Source organism: Zeus faber (genome assembly GCF_960531495.2).
Source record: "Zeus faber genome assembly, chromosome: 2".
NCBI classification, from domain to species: Eukaryota; Metazoa; Chordata; class Actinopteri; order Zeiformes; family Zeidae; genus Zeus; species Zeus faber.
Window position 1 is genome coordinate 45,544,982 of NC_137189.1, and position 20,801 is coordinate 45,565,782.

The 20,801-nt window shown below is 47.3% G+C and overlaps 1 protein-coding gene across 1 annotated transcript in view; it reads right to left on the reverse strand.

Moving 5' to 3' along the window:
* LOC307247812 (zinc finger protein GLI2-like) overlaps window positions 1-10,018 on the reverse strand; it is a 69,112-nt gene extending 59,094 nt beyond the window's left edge. The window contains exon 1 of the mRNA XM_080023933.1: window positions 9,911-10,018. Within this exon, the coding sequence (XP_079880059.1) occupies window positions 9,911-10,010 (100 nt within the window). The 5' untranslated portion in view covers window positions 10,011-10,018. The remainder of the gene's footprint in view (window positions 1-9,910) is intronic.
* Between the last annotated feature and the right edge of the window lie 10,783 nt (window positions 10,019-20,801).

Consider the following 20,801-nt stretch of genomic DNA (forward strand, 5'->3'; position numbering starts at 1 on the left):
AGCAGGCAGGGCAAGCAGGATTGGCCGCTTAAATAGGATGGCCCATAAGGGCGTGGGAGTGTGTGGCGCTGTCGAGTTGTCGGACAGAGCCGGCTCCGCAAGCTACGCCTCATTAATAACACAATCCATTTGTAATGTGTCTTTCATTGGGACCAATCTCAAGGTGCTAGAAGATCACGTCACTTGAAATGAATGGGCAGAGTGGAAGAGACGTTAGCGCACGAAGCCGGCTGTGCCGTGTTGCTCGTGAGCTAACTAGACACAACAGTGACTAGCTATGGATGCCCAACGCAAATGTTCATTAAGTTTCCTTTGAGACGTAACAAGACGTGCTGCTTGACAGTGACAGACTATTGAAACACAAAAGTATTCCCCTGAGTATATTTTAAACTCAAGCCATCACACAACGGCCCCATATCTCACCGCCTACGGTTATGTTGCAATGTCACAAAAAACGTATTGCCTTCAACTTCCCGCGTAGCTGGACAACTGAATTAGCATTGGTCTTATAGCGATGCAATCAGTGCTGCTATTTAAAGGCTCATAATGGCTGTAAAAACAACTTTTGTTGGAGAGCAAACGGAGACAAGCAGGACAAAAAAGGGAGAAAGTAAGAGAGGAAATGAAGGGAGCAATAGAATAGGAAACGAAAAACAGAGGAGAGGAAGGGTGATAGGCCTGGTTTTTTAAAAACCTATTTCTGTCAGGAAATCAACCGACTAAGAAATTCAGCCAAAAAAAAGAAAAGAAGAGGTTCTGCTTTTACTTTCGAGGGCTAATCTTGAGGGGTTTCTTTTTTTTTCACAAGCTCCCCCCCCCCCCCCCCCCCCCCCCCCCAAGTGGAACTGTAGATAAAAGAGTTTGGGGGCATCTTGGAAAGCCATCAAGCTAAATGTTTACAAAGAGCCACAAAAATGTATGTGTGTTGCGGCTCCGTCCCATTAGTCCGCTAAGTTCAGCGTGCACACGGCCGGCTCACAAGGGAGAGTTCCCATGTGGAAACCATTCTGACTGCACTGCGACTCCTTTAAAACTGAAGGTGCGCGGGAACCTTTTCTGACACAACACCACCCAGGGCTCCTTGTTCCGCTATTGATTTCTAACCTCAGGGCGGCAAAACCGAGCGAAAAAACCCAGGTTGCGATTATTTCTCGTCTCGGAACTCGCCTTATTTCAAGCTAGTACAGCGTTTTTTGGTGGGTGTTCTTGGGGCAAGTGATGTCATATTTGAATTAGGAGTGATTATATAATGCTTTCAAAACAGATTTGCAACGAAATTCCAGTGAATTCTTATAATGGCACGTTCACTGCACTTTCTTTATGTGCCAACAATTCCAGTGTTTTGTGATTGTTATATGCATTCCCTTTGTTTTAATTCATAGGATTTTTATTCTCGATGCAGTCCGTACTGGGGAAATTATCACCTCGTAATCAAATCAAATTATATCAAAAATATCATTGCATCGTCTGATTCCTCCCGTGCTGATGATGTCGTGAATCAGTCAATGATTCAGTGTGAGAAGTATATTTAAGATCTCCTTGGCGACAGATTTTTATGAATAAGGGCCTAGGATGGAAGGAAGACCCGGCTGGTAAAACTTACCACATTTCATGGAAAATGTGGATTCAAAATTATTATTATTATTATTATTATTATTATTATTATTATTATTATTAATAATAATAATAATAATAATAGTGATAGTATTAATAATAATAATAATAATAATAATAATTTAAAAAATAATAATAATAATCAATGTAACAGAACTAAAAGAGTGAGGATTTTGAACTGCAACAGTAGATGAAAAACGCATCATTATTATTATTTATAATATTTTTTCGCGCTGTGGCCGACAAACATAAATAAATAAAAACAACCGTCTCGAGTGTTTTGCGTGTCGTGTGTATGTGTAGGTAGGCCTGGCGCTAACGTCGGGAGGGGGTTGTCTTGTTGGGGGGGTTGTTCTTCCTCACCGTGAGGCCTCCCTGGGCGGGGCCTAGTTTATACAACCCCAAAGGAGGCGGAGGGAAGATGAAGGGTGGGGGGGGGGTGTTTCGGAGAAAAGACGTAGAAAAGACCCTCCGCCCCCTCTCTCTCTCTTCTTCTTCTCAGGAAGATTAGTGGCCGTCCTTTTTGGAGTAGGAGGCGGACGGCGAGCCCCTTTTTTCGGGTGCATTTTTCTCTGCCAGCGTGTCTGACCCCCGGAGCCGCTCCCAGTGCGGCACCACTGGCTGGCGGTGGGGGCCCGCGCATCCGCCCACCATCAATTACTCACTGTCCGACACATAACCCCCCCCGCCCCCCTCCCGGGCTCGCTTTGGCCGCGCCGATAAAGACAATCCGCCCTTATCGCGAACCGGCCTGTCTCAAAACACTACTTACACGTCCCACTACCCGTCTCCGTTCCTGTGGGCCCCCATTGTCCACGGCTCGGTATTAATCACAATCAAGCCGGTCTCATTGTTTGTAACGGGCTCCCCGTGAACCAGAGGTCCGAGCTCTGTTTAATCCGAGCGGGCAGGACCGGGCCCTCGACGTGTGTCACTGCACGTGTCAAGTGCCTGAAATGTTACACGTTACAATTATTATACGTCTTTTTTTATTATTATTATTATTATTATTATTATTATTATTATTTTTATTATTATCTTCACATCGTGTCCTCGGGATGCGTGCGGACCGCTCACCACAGGGCCACCTCAGTTATGAAATCACTGCAGCTAACTCAAAGAGATAATTGCAAACTCAAAGAATTGTCACTGTGCTTTATCAGATACACGGTAAGAAACTACTTCCAAGAAATGTGGCTTTTGCAAACATATTTGTACAAAGCGGCAGCCTCCTGTGTGATTTTCTGTTTGCACCGAGGAACACTGTAAAGTTTTTAAAGTTTTGTAAATATTTGGTAGTTTTTTTCAGCCTGTACTTTATGAGAAACAGCCGCTCCTCTATGTCTGTTCCATATTCCGTTGTCGGTGGCGGGGTCCGCCATTCCCCTGGCAAAAACGCAAAGCACCGAGGGAAGCCAAAGGAAGCCGTGGTGAATCTGATAAAGCAGCGTAGCTGGTCGGCCAGCAAACTTGATGAAATGGAGGAACGTTCCTCCAAGGATAAAAAAAAATATCCCACGCCACCAGTGACCGAGAAAAAAATGACAACCAATCAATCGATGGATCGGAGAAGTCGTCATTTTGACAAAACGATCAAAGACGAGGGGAAGCCGGAAAAAGAAAGAGATGTCGTTTTGAGTGAAATTCTGGGACTTGCGAAACGTACCAACGCAGAAGATCTGGAACTAGACTATATTTTTATTTGCTATGATGGGTTTAAACTAGGTTCTTTGTTCGAATTAATCTTTAATTTTCTCCATTCCATTTTTAAATTTTTATTCATTTATTTATTTATTGTTCTCTTCCTTCCTTGTGTTTTGTCCATTCCTAAAGCTCTATGTAAACTTCTGCCACTCAACTGCTTTTAAAAAAAACAACGGCTTTGAAACATATTCTTATTTGTATATATATTTTTTATATACGCAAGTACATATGTTTGTTTTTTTTATATATATGAAAGTACATATGTTTTTTTTAATATACCGGTGGTTAAACCGTTTACACTGTTGACACGCCGGTGTCAAGGCCCCTCCTCCTCCCCCTCCGCCCCGGGTCCAGCCCCGTGGCGGAGGGGGAGGCGCCAAGCGCTCCGGGTCCTCCCAGCGGACTGACCCGACTCAGCAAAAAGTCCTGGGAGACGAGTAACCTGCGAGGCAGGACGAGGGGAGCGGGTGGGAAGGGAGCAAACGAGAGAGAAGAGAGAGAGAGAGAGAGAGGCGTGGGTGGGTGAGGTGGGGTGGGGTGGGGGGCGCTTAGCGTGGCACATCAATCTCCCTCCGCATGACAAACTCACTCTCAGCAAGATGTATGTCATGAGCCACCAAAGCCAGTTAATCAAATCATTAGCGGCGCCGCTCCATTCCTCTGGCCTAGTTTGCCCGCGCAGGGGAATGCGACGCCGCCATGGATCAAACCTTCGGAGGGAGAAAATAAAAAAAAAACCAAAAAACCCACAGCTCAGCCCTGCTTTCTTTCCTCGATTCCGCTGTTTCAAAGCCCCCTTAAACGCCAGAGAGAGAAGGATGAATTAGCGCGGTATTAAATTTCCACCAAGGGCAGGATCTGGAGATTGACACATGGGGTCTGTGAGGCTAAAAGTTGGGTTGATGCGAGCTGTGATTTTTCATCATTTGTGAGCTGGGCCTTCTCAGGCGCACCCCCCCTCCCCCCCCCCCGAAACCCCCACCTCAAATACCTTCCGTTATTATGAATGGATTGGAAATCACAAAATGTCCCTGAGATGGCGTAACTTTGCGTGCCCCGCCTGGCCGGAGTATCCAGACAGATGCGTGCTGTCAGAGGGAATTCAGCCGCTCGTTTGAATCCATTAACCGAGCGGTGGAACCCGGGGCCCGGCGGGAGGGAAGCGAGAGTGGGGTTTTTTCTTTTTTTTTTTTTTTTTTGTTTTGTTTTTAAACATTTTAGTCCCGGACGCGGCTGGTCTGCACCGGCAGCCCTGGGGCCGTGCCCGGATAAACAGCAGCGCTCTGCCAGGGTCCAGGAGTCACGGTGCCAGAGCCCTTTTTTATTTCGGCCCGCTTCCTTCGCCCCCGCGACAAAAATATTAAAACTCGCCACGGCCGCGACCGGGAGGATGAGCGGGCGGCGGCGCGTTCGGGGGGGTTGGGATGGCTATCATCAAAAAAAAAAAAAAAAAAACAGAAACAGGTCCAGACACGGGAGCGCCCCGAGCACCTGAGTCCGGTTTAATTGACTCGGAGCGCGGCATAGCCCCCTTCTTTATTTTTTATTTATTTATTTATTTTTAAACAAAGTGACTCTCACTTGAGCTTCATTACATGCGCACCCCATTTCCATAGGCCTCTGGGAACAGGACCCGGGCCGCTCACATAAAATAAATGACCGCTCCATGATAAATGGTTCTATTAGCAATCCAGATTGTTAAACTGTGATATAACAGATCGGAGAACGGGGCGCCGAGCCCCATTCATTTCCCTTCCCCCCGCACGCACGCACCGCTGTAAATAGCTTGTTTTTATGTGTAAATAACATATTAAAACTCCGCATTAGCCGTGTTGTTTTGATAGAGGGGAAATTGCGTTGAATAAATAACGGAGGACGGGTAATATAAAACAGGGCGGGTTTGTTATACGGCGAGCGTCTAGGCTCAAAGGTGGGCATGACTTAGGTGACAGGAATCCCGCAGCCCACAGTAAACCATGCGCTCACAATAAAAAGGGGGCCACAGAATGGGGGCAGTATATTAGAAACGTCTACTTTTCCCCCCGCGCGTCGGGGGCTTCTCGGGAATGGGGCTCTCTCCGGTTCACGGACCTTGTCTCCGCCCGCTCCGTCCCTCATGCTACATATTCACTTATCAGCGCCTGGCAACCGGAATAATACGCCATATTACCATAGTAAATAATTGCCCTGTCTCTGAGCGGCGGCAGACGGGGCCCTCGCACGGCGGCGCCAGGGCCTCCTCCCCGGTATCTGATTGGCGGAGAGCGAGATTGGGGTTGAGGCAGAGCCCGTTAGTCCACGCGTCTCATTTAAGATTAAAAAAAAAAAAAAAAACAGAGAGAGGGACGCTGATAGCGGAGAAGAGTTATGCAGCGAGGGGTTTGTTGGGGTTTTTTTTTTTTTTTTTTCGAGACACGCAGGAGGTTGAAAAACTCTACGGGGCGATAGGAAAAACGATGTTTTGCAAAATACCGGCCGGTTGTTTGAATAATGAGTTCGGCCTCGTCGGGTTTTGGGTTTTGGGTTCAGCGTCAAGGGCTTCTCTCGGTGCGATACCTAACCACTCTTCCTATCTAAAAAATGGAATGTACTTTAAGTTATTTAGAAAGGCTGAAGAGCGCTGCTTGTTTCAGTTTGTCTTATCGTGCATTATGAGTTTGTATCTAGCGTCTAGTTTTGTGTGTGTTCTTTTTGAGTTTCGGGTTTTTTAATTGATTTTTTGAAATACGACCAATTGTCAGTGATCAGGCGGCAGTTTCACTTCACTTGATAAACTTCAGACTTCACTGTGCATAAATGTACGGACAGATTGACAAGAAGCGAAAAGTTGTGGTTTGCCGTCTGCTGGCATCGCAGTATTTTATTATTTAAATTTTTATATACGTTTATTTTCACATCGAATGATAGAGCGGCAGGGTTTTATAGACTGTAAAACTACAATACATCACAATGCCACGGCCATCACAGTGTACATGAAGTGTTGTGTCGCATTGTTATATCATTTTAATAGAGAACACTTGTCAAGAAAACAGAACATTCTGATCCTGGTTTAAGTAAACAAACCGCAGAATCACAATGAGCCTGAAAGGACATAATTATTATTATTATTTTCTATATGAATGATTAATTGTCCGTTTCCTGACGATTGGCAGGCCACCAAGTTCTCCACTAATGAGTGTCACTATTAGAACCGCTGGTTGTATTTCCATTTCAAAGGTGGCCCATCAATCCACTTCTCCGTCGGTCTCCGCGGGCCCCGCGTCGGCCACGGAAGCCATGTTTTTAGTAATTCATCGCTTTTATACACTGGAGGTAAGGACAAGCTCTTTCAATCTCATTAAACACGGCTTTCATCACGCGTTCCCTTACATCTTTAAAACTCTCCCTCCCTCCCCCCTCCCTCCCTCTCTCTCCCTCTCTCTCGTGACTTCTTTATCTTGTCTTCGCCGAACAAACGCACGCGTATTTAACCAAACCACACATGTCATGTGTAGACGGGTCATGGAGGTTTAGTTGAGCGTTTTGACTGTATGTTCTCGACCTTCAAACCCGGATATGGCTACTCACACTTTCCAGAGGTCGTTGTTGTCACCCCACAAAGCAGCTAACTAGCCGATCTAGCCGGCCAGCTTTGTTTACAGCCCCAACGACGCACCTTGGGAAAAAAAACAAACCTTAATTATATATAATATAACTAATTCATAGCCAAGATCAACCACCTGTAGCCGTATTCAGCTCTTTAGCCCCGCTCCGCTCCCGATTATCTTTGTTTTATATAGTTTCAATATGTCGTCATCGTAAAATAAACAAATAAAGAAAGAAAGAGAGAAAATGTTAATATCCAGATTCATTTCATGAGCCAAAAGGCGCATCCGGGTTGCGATGCTACCACGCCCCTGTCGCTCTCCGCTTGCGCCTGAAACTGACGGCCACCGTTGGCTCGCTCAGTACGGCTCCCTCTGGTGACGAGGGGCCGCGCGTGCTCTTCCATTAGCTAGCGCCGCAAAAAGTAGGCCCCGGCCAGGCTCCGACACACGAATGGCTTTCTCAAAGGGTTCAGAGGAAAACTGAGAATTCAACGACACATGAATAATCGTCCTAAGTATCCAGGCTGAGGTAAGCTCTCTATCGGCCGTTTTCACTTTACGTTGACAAAATAGCTGCTAGTTGTCAACGTGAAACAGCCATAGCTCGTTTATCAGGAAGTGGTCAATATAGATAGTAGGCAAATGACCCGCATGAAAGGCTTCCAATATTTTTCTGCCGCTCCTCCGGGTAAAATAAAAGAAAAAATCACATTTCAAAAATGGCTCCTCCAGTATTAAGGTTTGCCGGCCCCTGGCCTCCATTTTTGATAGACTTGTGTGGGACACTTCTATGTGCTCCACGTTTTTGGCGCTGGAATGTTTTTAAGGTGCCCTTTTGAGCTGAGGTGTTTGTGAAAGCAGCTCCGGGCAGTGGTGAGTGAAAAGAAAGAAGGTCCTGGTTCTCAGAAGCAACCGAGGAAAATGAGCCACCATGTATGGTCTCAAGAAAAGGTGAGACAGAACTCACATAGTACAAAGAAATAGCAATGACGTTGAAGGAATCCTGGTTGATTGCACACTGGTTAATACAGAGTCGTGTTTGTGCCTTTGACTTTTCTCTCTGTTGACAAGGATTCTTTCAATGTATTCAATTAAATGCATTTTTTACTCCTAAACCTTGTGGTCCAACCTGTCCTACTGTACTTTTTTTGCACTCTACTTGTCGGTGGAATCTGCTGTCTGAGAAGATGCTCAGGTGCGAAACCGTGTCACTTTTTTGATTTTTGGCTCCGGTAAATCCGCTTTTTTGAATTAATTTTTTTTGCCTGGTTAAAATGTATATTAAAATAAAACAACAACTTGTAAACTCGCCGGTCAAAATGTCCGGTAACAATGCTCATACAAAACGTAGACGCCCCCCACCTCCGGGACGGCGCGGGCGAGACGGCGTGCACCGGCCCTCACTTTCATTGCGCCACGGGGTTCATGCCACCCGCCCTCCCGTGCAAGCGGCGCTGCCAGGCCGAGCACATCTGGGACCTACGCCTACGCCTACGCCTACACCCACCTCCCTCCCCGCGCCCTCTGGAGGGAGGCTGCAGGGGAAGCCGCGCACTGTCACTGCACTTGTGACTTAGGCCGTTATTGAAATGTGACCGATAAAGGTTCAAATTTGTCTGGTAAAGTAAATTCTGAATAATAATAACAAATAAATAAATCCAAGATACCAAAAGTTACACAGTGCTGCTTTAAATCACCACGGGAGGAGGGGGGAAAAGGAAGAGCAATTTTCGCGTTTGATCTGCAACGAAAAACTAAAGAATTCACAAACTCGGGTCGAATAAAAATCCGGTGAATTTCCAAGAGACTTCACGCTTCATATCCCACAGAACGATGAGGGCCAGTTAAATTTGAATGCAAGTTTAACTGTTTGGCACTTGGGCAAAAAAATAAATAAATAAAAAATTGCAGCTTTGTTCTTTCATTGTCAATTAATGAATATTTCTTGATGATGGCGGGCCACCAAGTCCTTCATTAATAAGTCAAAGTGTCACTAAACCACTGGTGGTATTTCCATTTCAAACGTGGCCAGTCGCTCCGCATCTCCGTCAGTCTCCGCGGGCCCGTGTCCTTCCTCCGCCTGCTCCGCTCCTCATTTTTTCCCTTTTTTTTCCCCCTCCTCTCGTAATTCATTGGCTTTCGCAGACTGGAGGTAAGGACGCTCTTTCAACCTCATTATAAACAGCTTTCATCACACGCTCGCCGACATCTTTAAAACATGCATTCTCCCTCTCTCTCTCTCTCTCTCTCTCTCTCTCTCTCTCGCCTTTCGCTCGCCCGGTCCGTCCCCCTGGCCGCCGCCTCTCCTCATTTAGTTCGACAACACAAACACTTTTTGTTCCGTTTTTTTTTTGTTAGTTTTTTTGTTTTTTTCCTCCCTCCTCTCTCTCTCTCTCTCTCTCTTCCCCCATTTCCACCTGCCGCCTCCACTCTCTCCTGGCGTTATCCCTTCATCGGCGTTTACCGGCTCACGCGCGGCAGGCGCTGGGGCTCGGGCGAAGGCGAACCTCTCGGTATTAATGACGCCCTTTCAAAAGGCCCCTTTTGCGCCGGCATTAGAATTCCTATCAGACCATCTACTGTAAGTCACCTCTGTACGACGCTGCATTTGGGGGTCCCTTATCAGGCTTAACTAGCGCCGGGGGCATCATCTCCCAAGATGGCGTTTTTTTTTTTTTTCCCTCTTCCTTATATCTTTGAAATGTATATTTCATCGGCCGTGTCTGCGCTCCCTCTGCCCCCGATCTGAGGACCTGCGAGACCTCGCCTTATTCCTGCACACAGCGTGTACTCGGCACGCGGGGCCCAATAAATGAGGCGAGAGAGAGAGAGAGAGAGAGAGAGAGAGAGAGAGAGAGAGAGAGAGAGAGAGAGAGAGAGAGAGAGAGAGAGAGAGAGACTCGCGGGTTTGCACTTTTTCCCACTTGGTGATAGAGAAAGGGGGAGGAAAAAAAAAAGAAGTGTCTCCTCGCCATCCCTGCAAAATCAAGAGGGTTACACTTTACCTCTCATCACCGACGGTGAGAGCTTCTTCTGGAGGTCGCCGAATCCGCTTCCGTCCATTTTGTCCTTTTTCTCGGTGGTTGTCGAAGCGGAGGTTTCCATGGCTGGGCGGGAAAGCTGGGGGGGGGGGGGGGGGGCACACACGAGAGGGGAAGCGGTTAATGACGGGAGGGAAAAAAAAAAAAAAAAAGGCGCCAGTGCCGGTTTGGAATGGGATGGCTACCGTCCGGGAGGTTGAGACATACTGGGAGAATTGGGACGTCGCCACTTGAGAACTGCCCCCGGGGCTCTCCCCCCCCCCCTCCCCCTCCCCCTCCCCTCCCCCCGGAGCACGTCGGCGGGTGCCGCCGGGAAAAAGTTTCTCCTCGGAGGAACGGGTTGGTTTTCGGCGGTTTGGCCGGCTGTTTTTTTGACGAGCCCTTCGGGCGGCGTTAAAAAGCTCCGTGGTTTGTCTCGGAGGTGTTAACGCTCTGCCGCCGTCTCCGTTCGTCCCCTTTGAACATTGGTGAGGCGGCTTGTTCTGAGCGCGGCTGAGAGGCCGTGTGGGACCTCACAAGACATTGGTCGCGCAAGAGTCTTCGAGTCCACTCGCTCTTTGTAGACAGGGGTGTTTTGTGTGCGTGTGTGTGTGTGTGTGTGTGTGTGTGTGTGTTGGGGGCGGGGGGGGTGGTTAAAAGGAGGGGGGGGTTTCCTCGGCTCACACGTCATCAAAGTTGATTTGACTGTTGACCTTTCCGTCAGCGCTATTCAAAGAAGGTTTGCGGCTCAGCGGGCTAGAACAACACCCACTTACCCTCAAAGCCCGGCCTTCAGCAGCGGGGGCAGCGGGGGCAGCGGCGGCCCCGGCCCGGGAGGCGCTCGCCTCCCTGCGTCGCCTGAGGCCCGGGCTTCTCCCCTTTTTTTTTTTTTTATTTATCGGTCGATACGTTTCGAGCGGGACCTTTTTTTTTTTTTTTTTTTTTTTCAAAAGACGTTGACCGCAACGGCGAGCGACCAAGAGACAGAGAGAGAGGGAGAGCAGGTTAAACTTCCGTGTGGGAGTGGTGAGCTGAAGATGATTAGTGAGGACTAAATGGATGTGGGGGGGGGGTTGTGACTGACTGGCGGCGGCGCCCAGCGAAGAAAATATTTGTGACGGGATTCGATGATTCCTGTGAGAACGCCGTTCACTGCCCAGCGCAGGACCCACCCCTTTTTTTTAATTACGGAGCGACTGGTCGAGGAGCCAATCTCCAAAGAAAAACAAAAAAAACAAAAACAACAACAACAACCCCGCGACGACAGTGAAGTCGTCCCCGGGGACGGTTCACGCGGCGCCGCGAATGACCCGACCGCTCAAATTAAGTTTCCGCGGCTTTTTTTTTTTTTTTTTTTTTAAACATCACTGACGGTGACGACGGGGCCGTTACGGCGCTGGCCAACAGCTGTGTTCGGGGCCGTGAGTCCTCCTCGGCAGGAAGTCTCCAACGCGCCGTGCAAAACAGGCAGCCCTCTGCGCTTGAGGTGATATAAGCGACGCGTGAAGGCTTGGTCGTTTCCGGTGATAACCTTTGTCTTTCACACCTTCCGTGACCCCCAAAAGTTTGTTTTTGTTTGACTGTATCTTTTGAGCTTAAACTGATATTTATGTGGCTGCGCGCTTTAATGAATGTGCGTGAGCTCGTGAAGCCCAGGCTCCAGACATTGATGTTGGCGACTGAATAATCAGCCTGTTTTCACCTCTTTTTTTTTTTTTTTTCTTTTTTTCCCCGTGTTTTCGTCCCAAAGGGCCAAAAGCGGGATCGGGTTCAAGCCCTGCCGCCCAGAAGAGTGCAGGCCCCCTTTTTTTCAAACTGACATAGCATTTGATTTCACTGCGTCTTTCTTTTTTTTTTTATTATTATCTGTTTTTACTTTTTTTTTTCCACGCCTTTATTCTTCTATGTGTGTACTTTGCGGCCGATGTGAAGCCCTGCGCGGCCCTTGCGTGTGACATGCGCTCTACAAGTAAACTTTGCCGCAGTGTAGTTTGTTTATTTTACCGCTGTGCCCTCGCCCCCTCGAGTCTGAGCCCAATGTCCACAAATCTAACGCACCCCCGTCTGATCTGCAAACAGCCTCATCCCCTCGCCGGCGGTGGCTAACAACTGCTTTCGCAAGAGAATGGCCCAGCTTGTGCTCTAATGAGCCCCGGCCTCCCGCCGTCGGAGTGTCGGCGGCGCCTTTGAAAAGCCGCACAATGATTCATTTGAGAATAATGGGCGACAAAAGGGCCCCTTACAATAAGGTTATTTGAGAGAACAAAAGCTTCCGAGCCGGCCCCCTCTCACGCCGCCTCCGCCGGGTCCTCGTGTCCCGGCCGGCGGCTGGTTGCCCCGCCACCGCGCCCCGCTCGCCCCGCGCAAAGGCCCTCCCCGCCGCTGGTGAACCGCTGCTGGCTCCCGGCGGCGCCGAGGGGAACGCGGGCGCCCGTCAAAGGAGGAGGAACCCGGCCCGTTTCAAAGACTTCCACCGGCTCCGTTCACTCCGTTTCCTGGGTTATTGCTCTTTAATGCGTTTTTGCGGTTGACATGCAGGCCTCAGGATTTACATCTCGTTATGTGAGGTGCAGCTACTGTACTGTAGATGTGTTTCACCTTGTGCGTTTTAAATAGCCATTTAAACTTTGGCAAATGTATTACTTATTTGTTATTTGTTTATTTATTTATGTATGTCCCCATCTATTTAATTATTTATTTGTTTGTTTATTTATCTATTTATCAATTTAATCATTTGTTTATTTATTTATTTTTCTATTTAATCATTTCTTTGTTTGTTTATTTTTTTATGTATGTCCCCATCTATTTAATTATTTATTTGTTTGTTTATTTATTTATTCAGGGAATTTAGCAGACGCTTTTGTCCAAAGCAACCTTAAGTACATTTGACTGGAGAAAGAGAAACCACAACATATCGTGGTCGATACAGTAGGAAATTAAAAATTGTTACAGGCTCTCATTTGAGCATCGTGGCTGCTACAAAGCAAGGACAAGTCCATAGTAAGTACTACAGCATAAGTGCTAGTGAACATAAGTGTGGATGTGTGTGAGGGATGGACGGGGTTAGGGGTTCAGCCCGATCCTTATCCGCCGATTCACACTTTAACACCGTTAAGACATTTGCACGGTCACCTTTTGCAAGCGAGCTTTAAACCCACCGGATTAAGGAAGGACGTTTGAGATCCGCCGCATAATGTGGAAATCGCACAGGAAAAGAACATCATCGCTCAAGCTCGGGTTGATCACGGCGCCGAGTTAGTGTTTGCACTCCACTCCCTATGTCCCGCGGGGAGGGGGCGGGAGGGGGGAAGAGCTGAAAATGACACAAGGGCCTAAAAGTTCTGGAGCCGCGGGAAGAGGGACGCACGCTCGCAGTATGGATCATTCCTTTCCGCGGCGTTGAAGGGCCTCTCGTTAAGTTGGAGAGGGCATCCCCCCGATGCGTCAGGAAAACGAATGCCTGTTTGGGTTCCGGGGCGGCCAGCTCACGAGAGTGCGCTCGGGCTCATCGCCGAATATCACCAGCAGGACCAAGAGTCCCGCTGAGTTATTACGGCCGCGCTTGTCAGCCAAACTAATGACGCTGTCTTGACTCAAAAGGTCACGGCGTACCGGAATAAAATCACGGCGCACGCAGTCAATTCCTCGACTCGGTACCGCTCCGAAGGGCCACTTGCTGGAATTTATGGCGGGGCCCAACACCTATTCTCCTTTGAATAATAGCCATCACATAAAAGAGACCCAGGTTGGGGGAAAGTCTAAAATAGAATACAGCTTCGACTGAGGGGAGGTTGTTTGTCCTGCGAGCGCTGGAACGCACGAATAGGGGCTAACGGTGACATTTGAATTTATATCGACTATATAGACTTGTAAGTTGGAAGGGAGCAGGACAAGAAGCGGCCCCATATGACTTGTAAAGCAGGGCCATAAAGTCGCCTGACATTTTTTTTATTCGTCTTGGCAGACACTAGGGTGAAGCTTTTTATTTTTATTTTTTTCTTCTTCTTTTTTGGTGTGGTTAAGTCAAATCAACTCTACTCTTATTAATTACTGGTTTTATATATATATATATATATATATATATATATATATATATATATATATATATATATATAATATACAATAACATATGTTATCTATATCTATCTATCTATAAAGAATATATAACATAGATTTATTGCAACTCTTGACCAAATTTTTATTCTTATTTTCCACCTTGGTGTTGATTTTTATCTAGTCTTCGTAAAGCACATAGACAGTGCAAATTATGATTATTATTATTATTAGTAGTAGTACTTGTAGTTGTCGTAATAGTACTATTATTAATGATAATACTAATAATAATAGTCATCATCCTCATCATCAGTATAATAATATTAATATATAATCAGTATTCATTTTACAATACCAGTTATTGTTTCTATGATAAAGAGCAGGCCTACGTTTTAACCCCCTACGATATCCAGCCTGCACCCAGCAAACAAACATTTCAGAGCTTCCACGTTTCATGAAACATTTGCTTCGACCCGCCGCGTGTAAATCAACTGCAACTTTCGCGTCCCACATCGGGGGAGCTACCAAATCGGCCGTCTTGGAGCGCAGTCAACGGCCTCCCTCACGGGGCTTCGGCCGCCGATGTGACCCGGTCGACGGAGGCCACCGAACCGCTCCGTCCGCTCAACCGGTGTCGCTCAAAGAGAGATGGCATGTTATTCCAGCGGACTCCAATCAAATAATATCCATTCCACGACGCCCGTTCTATGCATTCCGGGTCCGAACAAGACATTATATTTAACTCCGGGCGTCTCTGCAACACCTGCGCTATGACAGTCAGCTGTGCGCTGTTTCAATGGATGGTATTCCATCCTGGGTTTACGCGGTAGCTCGACTTGAAGGGGTTTTTTTTTTTTCATTTTCTGTTAAATTGTCTTATTCCGTCCCGTTTTTTTTCCCCTCTCAGCTCTCGACACGGAAGCAGCTGGGATACATGCCGTCCCCTCTCCCACCCCCGCCCCCCCGCCCCCGCCCCCGGCCTGGATGTGTAATATCCTGTGGTTGATCTCCTCCGGCCCACACCAACACCAAACAGATGTGGAGTCTGCGGAGGAAGAGGAGTCCCCGTCGTAGGAGGATTTGCCCTGTCTCCAGGACTCACCCATCAAAAAACGACCCCCCCCCCCCCCCGCCCCACCATGTGTTTCACGGCAGACCTAAATCTCCATGTTTTTTTTTTGTTTTGTTTTTTTTCCACGGCTGTCTTGGCCTTGAGGTAGGAAATGCAGGGTGATGAGCGGACAGGCCGGCCAGCTCCACTGGAGGACAGCGACTGTTAAACACCTGGACGAGGGGGGGGTTCAGTGATGAACGTTCTCTCATATCTCCCTACGTCTAACTGTACAGTGGCCAGCGGGAGAAGTCTGCGGTTGAGCCGGGAACCCCGGATTTGTTACGCATTGATAAGATTTAGTTTCCGGGAGGCCGGCTGGGGCCGTTTTCGAAATATGCTCACAAATCCCGTTGTTTTAAGAACGTAATTGTTTTAACCAAGAACTGGTTCAACCAGTGTTTGATGTTGATGTACTTATTGCCTCGTGACCTTTTTTTTCGTTGTCGTTATTAAGAAACGCTGTGTTGTTTTTTTCTGCATGATACGATCCCGGCATCATTGAATAACGAGGGTTCGCCGCTCAGTTTATCCCCGAGAACGAGATCAAAGTGGAATGAAATGAAGAAAATCTGAGCAGATTCTGGTTGTCGGGCGATTTAGTCCAAACTGGCTTAAAACTACAGAGTTACAGTCGTTATCATATATTCCCCAACGGCGCTCGCGTCTGGTAGGTTGTAAGTCTGACTGTTAATCATTGCCGGGAAACCCCCGACGACCCCTTGAGCGACCCCTGGGGGTCCCCGGACCCCCGTGTTGAGAACCACCGCGCCAAGACAATTCGGCTTTCTGAGGCCGCCTCCACCGGACGCCGCGCTGCATTCAAATCCCCCCAAAAAAGCAGGTGTGGTTCTGGAACAGAGCTGGGAAAATATATCCTGCACCCAAAACTTGATATGTTGGCACATGCTGCCGCTTTTACCCTGTGTGCTGGTGTGAACTTGATGCTGGTGACTTAAATACAGGTTTAGTGACAATGTTGTCCGGAGGGACCTGGAGCCGAAAATGAAGGTTTCGATTCGATTCTGTGTTTCTGAAATCACGTCCAACCAGGAAGTGTGCATCCCGCGTAGTGATTTAGGTCGCCGACGCGATTGGCCGCAATCACAACATGCCTGCTTGCGATTGCCGGGCGGGAATTCCGAATTAGCCCTCTCCGCCTGGGAACCATTTGCTTTGATCCCTTGACCTCTGATCTCGGGCCAAATGGCTCTGACCACACCACCGCTTCTCGCTGTTTTACAGCCGCAGTTTGGGCCTCCGCCTTCCTCCGTCCTGCCGTGATAGAGCCTTCAATTAACACCTGCTCTTTTTTTTTTTTTTTTTTTTTTTTTTAACCTCCTCACCCTTCTTTGTTTGCGCACGGAAGGGGACTAACGTCGCCGTGCCGCCGGGACCTTCCCGGTAGATCCGCGGCATTCTCCTGTTGGTCGACGGAGGCCCCCCCGGTACATCTACGGCCCACTACTTTTGGGAAGCGCGGGCACGGTTTGATCCTGCGGGACGTACAAACTGTCTGTCTGCACATGACAGAGCGTATGTGTTCTACTTGAACAAACACTTGATCCGTGCTCAAGCAAAAAACGTGCAAAAAACCCCCCATCCACTGCCTTAAAGCCCAAAAATGTATGACACACTATATGAAATGTGTGACTTAATGCCCAAATAGCAGCGGGTCACCTTCGCCGAAAGACTGACCTCCGCACCGGAGGTCTGGCAGAGCCCAGTGCACCATTCAATCCGTATTTCATTTCACGGGAATCGGACCGCCACGAAATTGTGTCACCAATGTCGCCGTCTAAATTAATTTGGTGGTCTTAATTGACACAGCATTTTTAATTAATAAGCGCACGTGGTGATGTGCATATATTGTATATATACAGAATATATACTTATCACGGAAAAAACTGCCCGTGATTATAAATTCTTCCATATCGTCCAGACCTTGAGCCCTCTTTCCTGAGTCGGAGGATGCAGGAAGCTCCTGAACACCCCCCCCCCCCCCCCCCACACACACACACACACATGCAAACACACACACACACACACACACACACACACACACACACACACACATACACACACACACACACACACACACACACACCCATGTGGACTTCTTCTGTCCTCAGTCTGATTATGGAAATGCTTGCGGAGAGAGCTGCCGACCATGGGGATTGATTGTTAAGGAATACCACATGGCTGGTGAGATGGTGTGTGTGTGTGTGTGTGTGTGTGTGTGTGTGTGTGTGTGTGTGTGTGTGTGTGTGTGTGTGTGCGTGTTTGGGGGGAGGACCATGAGGTGAGGTGGAGAAAACATTGCGTTCCCGTGCCTGCGCTGAGGAACTCGCAGCCTGGCGGAGTTTCAGCGGTTTATTTTTCCCTTTTCGTCGCCCGTCACGTGTCTCCGGTGAAGGCCGGCTCCCTCACGCCAAGCCGGCCTCTGCGAGCCGGCTTTTTTTTTTTTTTTCTCCCCAAGCGCCGCGTGGGACCACCGCCGAACGGAGACTCAGAAGCAGATCAGATGCGGAGATGACACGAACGGCCCGGAGATTGCAACGGGTGGGAGGCGAGAGCCCTCTCGGCACTTCGATCTCCCTCGCCACGACGTCGTTCATTTCCCTGACATGTTGACAACATGTTGTTGTGAGTGTCTCGTTCCGCAGCGGGGGGGGGGGGGGGGGGTTTCCATATCTGCCACTTAATGCACACACACACACACACACACACACACACACACACACATCCACGAACGCACACCCTCGCACATGCACACACAGCAAGAGATGGACAAACAGATGGACACACTCAGAGATAGACGGAATAGACTGACCGTATACTGTATATATATATATATATATATATATATATATATACAGTACACACACACACTGACAGATAGACAGATAGACAAACAGATAGACAGACACTCAAACACACCCTTAGTGAGTGTCAGAGGGGACCGGGGCAGAGCGGGGGGTTCCTATGGTCCCTTCAGGAGTTAATTAACACAGGCATCAAAGCCCATCTCTCAGAACTATGCTCTATACACCAGTTCTCTATGCAAAGAGGAAGCCCTACAGGCCCCCAGCGCCCCGAGACCTTTGATTTCTGATTTCTCTTGGTGTGCCTGCGCGTGTGCGCATATATGTATCTGTGTGTGTGTGTGTGTGTGTGCGCGCGTGTGTGTGAACATAGCTCCGTTCTCCTTATGTGTAAATGGCCGGTGCCTGATAACGGCTCTCTCTTCCGTCTGAGGAAGTTTCTCATGTCTTCCATCATCTGGTTTCGGTCGGGAGGAAATAAAAACACGTCCGAGCGGTACCGGCCGTTGGAGCCTCTTAAACGAACTCACAGCTGAGAATCCACGGCAAAAAAAGGGCTTTGTGTCGTGCCAGAGCGGTGATTTATTCATTTACATGCGACGGAGAGAGGGAGAGCGAGCAGGTTTCAAAGAAAAGTTGCTCGCTCGCCTCGGAAATCGACAGTATTTCAGTGACGATCTGAGATACATGTATAAGTAAAGAAAAATACATCATTTTCATTTTTTTGCGATGACGAAATGCGATAAAATTCACAAAGTGATCTCCACACGTACATAGCCACACACACACACACACACACACACACACACACAGACACACACAATTGTGATTAACCGTTTCTACCGTGGGAGGGATTGAACTCAAAGGTAGAAATAACGGCATGTAACTATCAGCTCGTAAGATACGGCGAGGAAAGATCAGATAAATAAACGCTGTTATTGTGTGCAATGCAAAAGAGACGCCCACTACTAATAATTTTAACAAATGCCTTTTATTTCCACCCGACGGTTGTTATTCTCCGGTCGGACAAATGAAGCATTTAACGGCTAAAATTTGTGAAGCTGCAGTCCCTAATCATGTCGTCCCACAGCCGGCGACACTGGTGTTCATCAAGTTGTCAGGGCTTATGCAAAGCCAGTGATGAATCCATTCTCTAAGAACCTGCGTGAGCCACCGCCTCCAGGGCCATCGAGCTTAATTGGGCCCCGGTGTTTTTTTTGTTTTTTTGTTTGTGGGATAAGGAACTTTTGAGTCCCTCACAGCGGGACGTTTCACTCGCTTCTCATTCGCATTTGTATCGCGGCCCTCTAGCCAGAATTCATGGCGGTTTTAAAGGAAAGGAAAGGAAATCCTGTCCCCTTTGGCTTCGGTGGGGAGGTTTGGCTCCTTCTATTTTATTTTCTTGGATTTCCATGCAACTCCCCGCCGCCCCAGCATGATAAAGTTAAATCAATAATGAAGCTGTGGAGACGAAAAAAGGGGGAAAGGAGACTGAAGTGACGTTCTCCCATCCCGCCCAAGGTTGGGGGGCGACCTTGTGTCTTCCTGGATGAAGTGAAGGGTGGAGGCATCACTTTTGTTTATTTTATTTGTATTTTTTTTTATATCCCTCCACTACCTCGCGGAGCTCCTTATATTCGCACAATAGACAATGCGCTAAAAACTTTTTTTTTTTGTTCAGATGCAAATGACGCTGATCGGCCATTCAGCGTTAAACACTCTAAGCCCCCCCATTCTGTTTTGGCTCAGAGGAGTGATAGGTTTCGATTTAGGCTCCTTGTTTCTCCTAAACTGTTAAACTAAAGGAACGAATAAATAATCCACGGAAGACACTCTACTAATGATCCAATGAGGCTTTGTTTTTCGGTCTTGGGCCTGTTAATGGTGGAGAGAGAAATTTAAACAAATATTTGTTTGGCCTTTTGCAACTGTGTTGAGACTGCTTGGCCCCTGTGTTGATATCTTTTTAGAGGTGGATTTTCACTTACACTTTAACTTACACAAATTATCCTTGCACGATTAACATTTTCTTTTCTTTTTTGAATGAGGGCATTTTAAATAGGGTGCTTTGCTTATCTAACAGACAGTGTCTTATCGTAAGATAAGATCATTCAGATAAGATAAGAATTTATTAATCACCGGGGGGGAAATTTGTCTTAAATAATACAAGAGTGAGCCTCAAAGGCCAAAAAAAAATAATAATAATAATAATTACTTCATTAATAGTCAATAAAACGTTTAAACATTTGACTGTATTTAATGAGAATGAAGGACCAAAAACACTATATAAACACCCAATAATAAGTCAATAATATATAAGTAAATCGTTCTTGAGGTGCTTATAGGATTGTATCTTGGATATCTCAAGGTATCGCTTGCCAAAATTCTTCAAATTCCCAAAAACAACTCCAAATAGCCAGCAAATAACTAAAGTAATTTGTGAATAATTATGTGTCATTTCATATACAATATACGTTTTCCACAGTAGAGGAGGATCTTAGGTACAGACTACGTTTTAACACACCAAACGCACACGTGTGAATCAGGGCAGGTTACATAGTTAGTTATTTAGGAAAACTGCATGAAAGTTAGGAGATGATGATAATGATGATAATACTAGTACTACTACTACTACTAATGATAATAATAATAGTAATAATAATAATAATAATAATAATAATAATAATAACACCATCGAATCATCACAACACAGTTACACAGGGTCATGTAGACGGGGATAGAGATCTGTCAACGTCATTTCCCGACTCACCCCAGTGTCCAAACCCGGGAGCCCGGACCCTCAGCCCCGCTGTCCCTCCACGGCGGATCCCGGTAAAGTCTAAAGCCGCAGCAGCGCGACACGCCGAAAAATCTCCCAAAAAACACC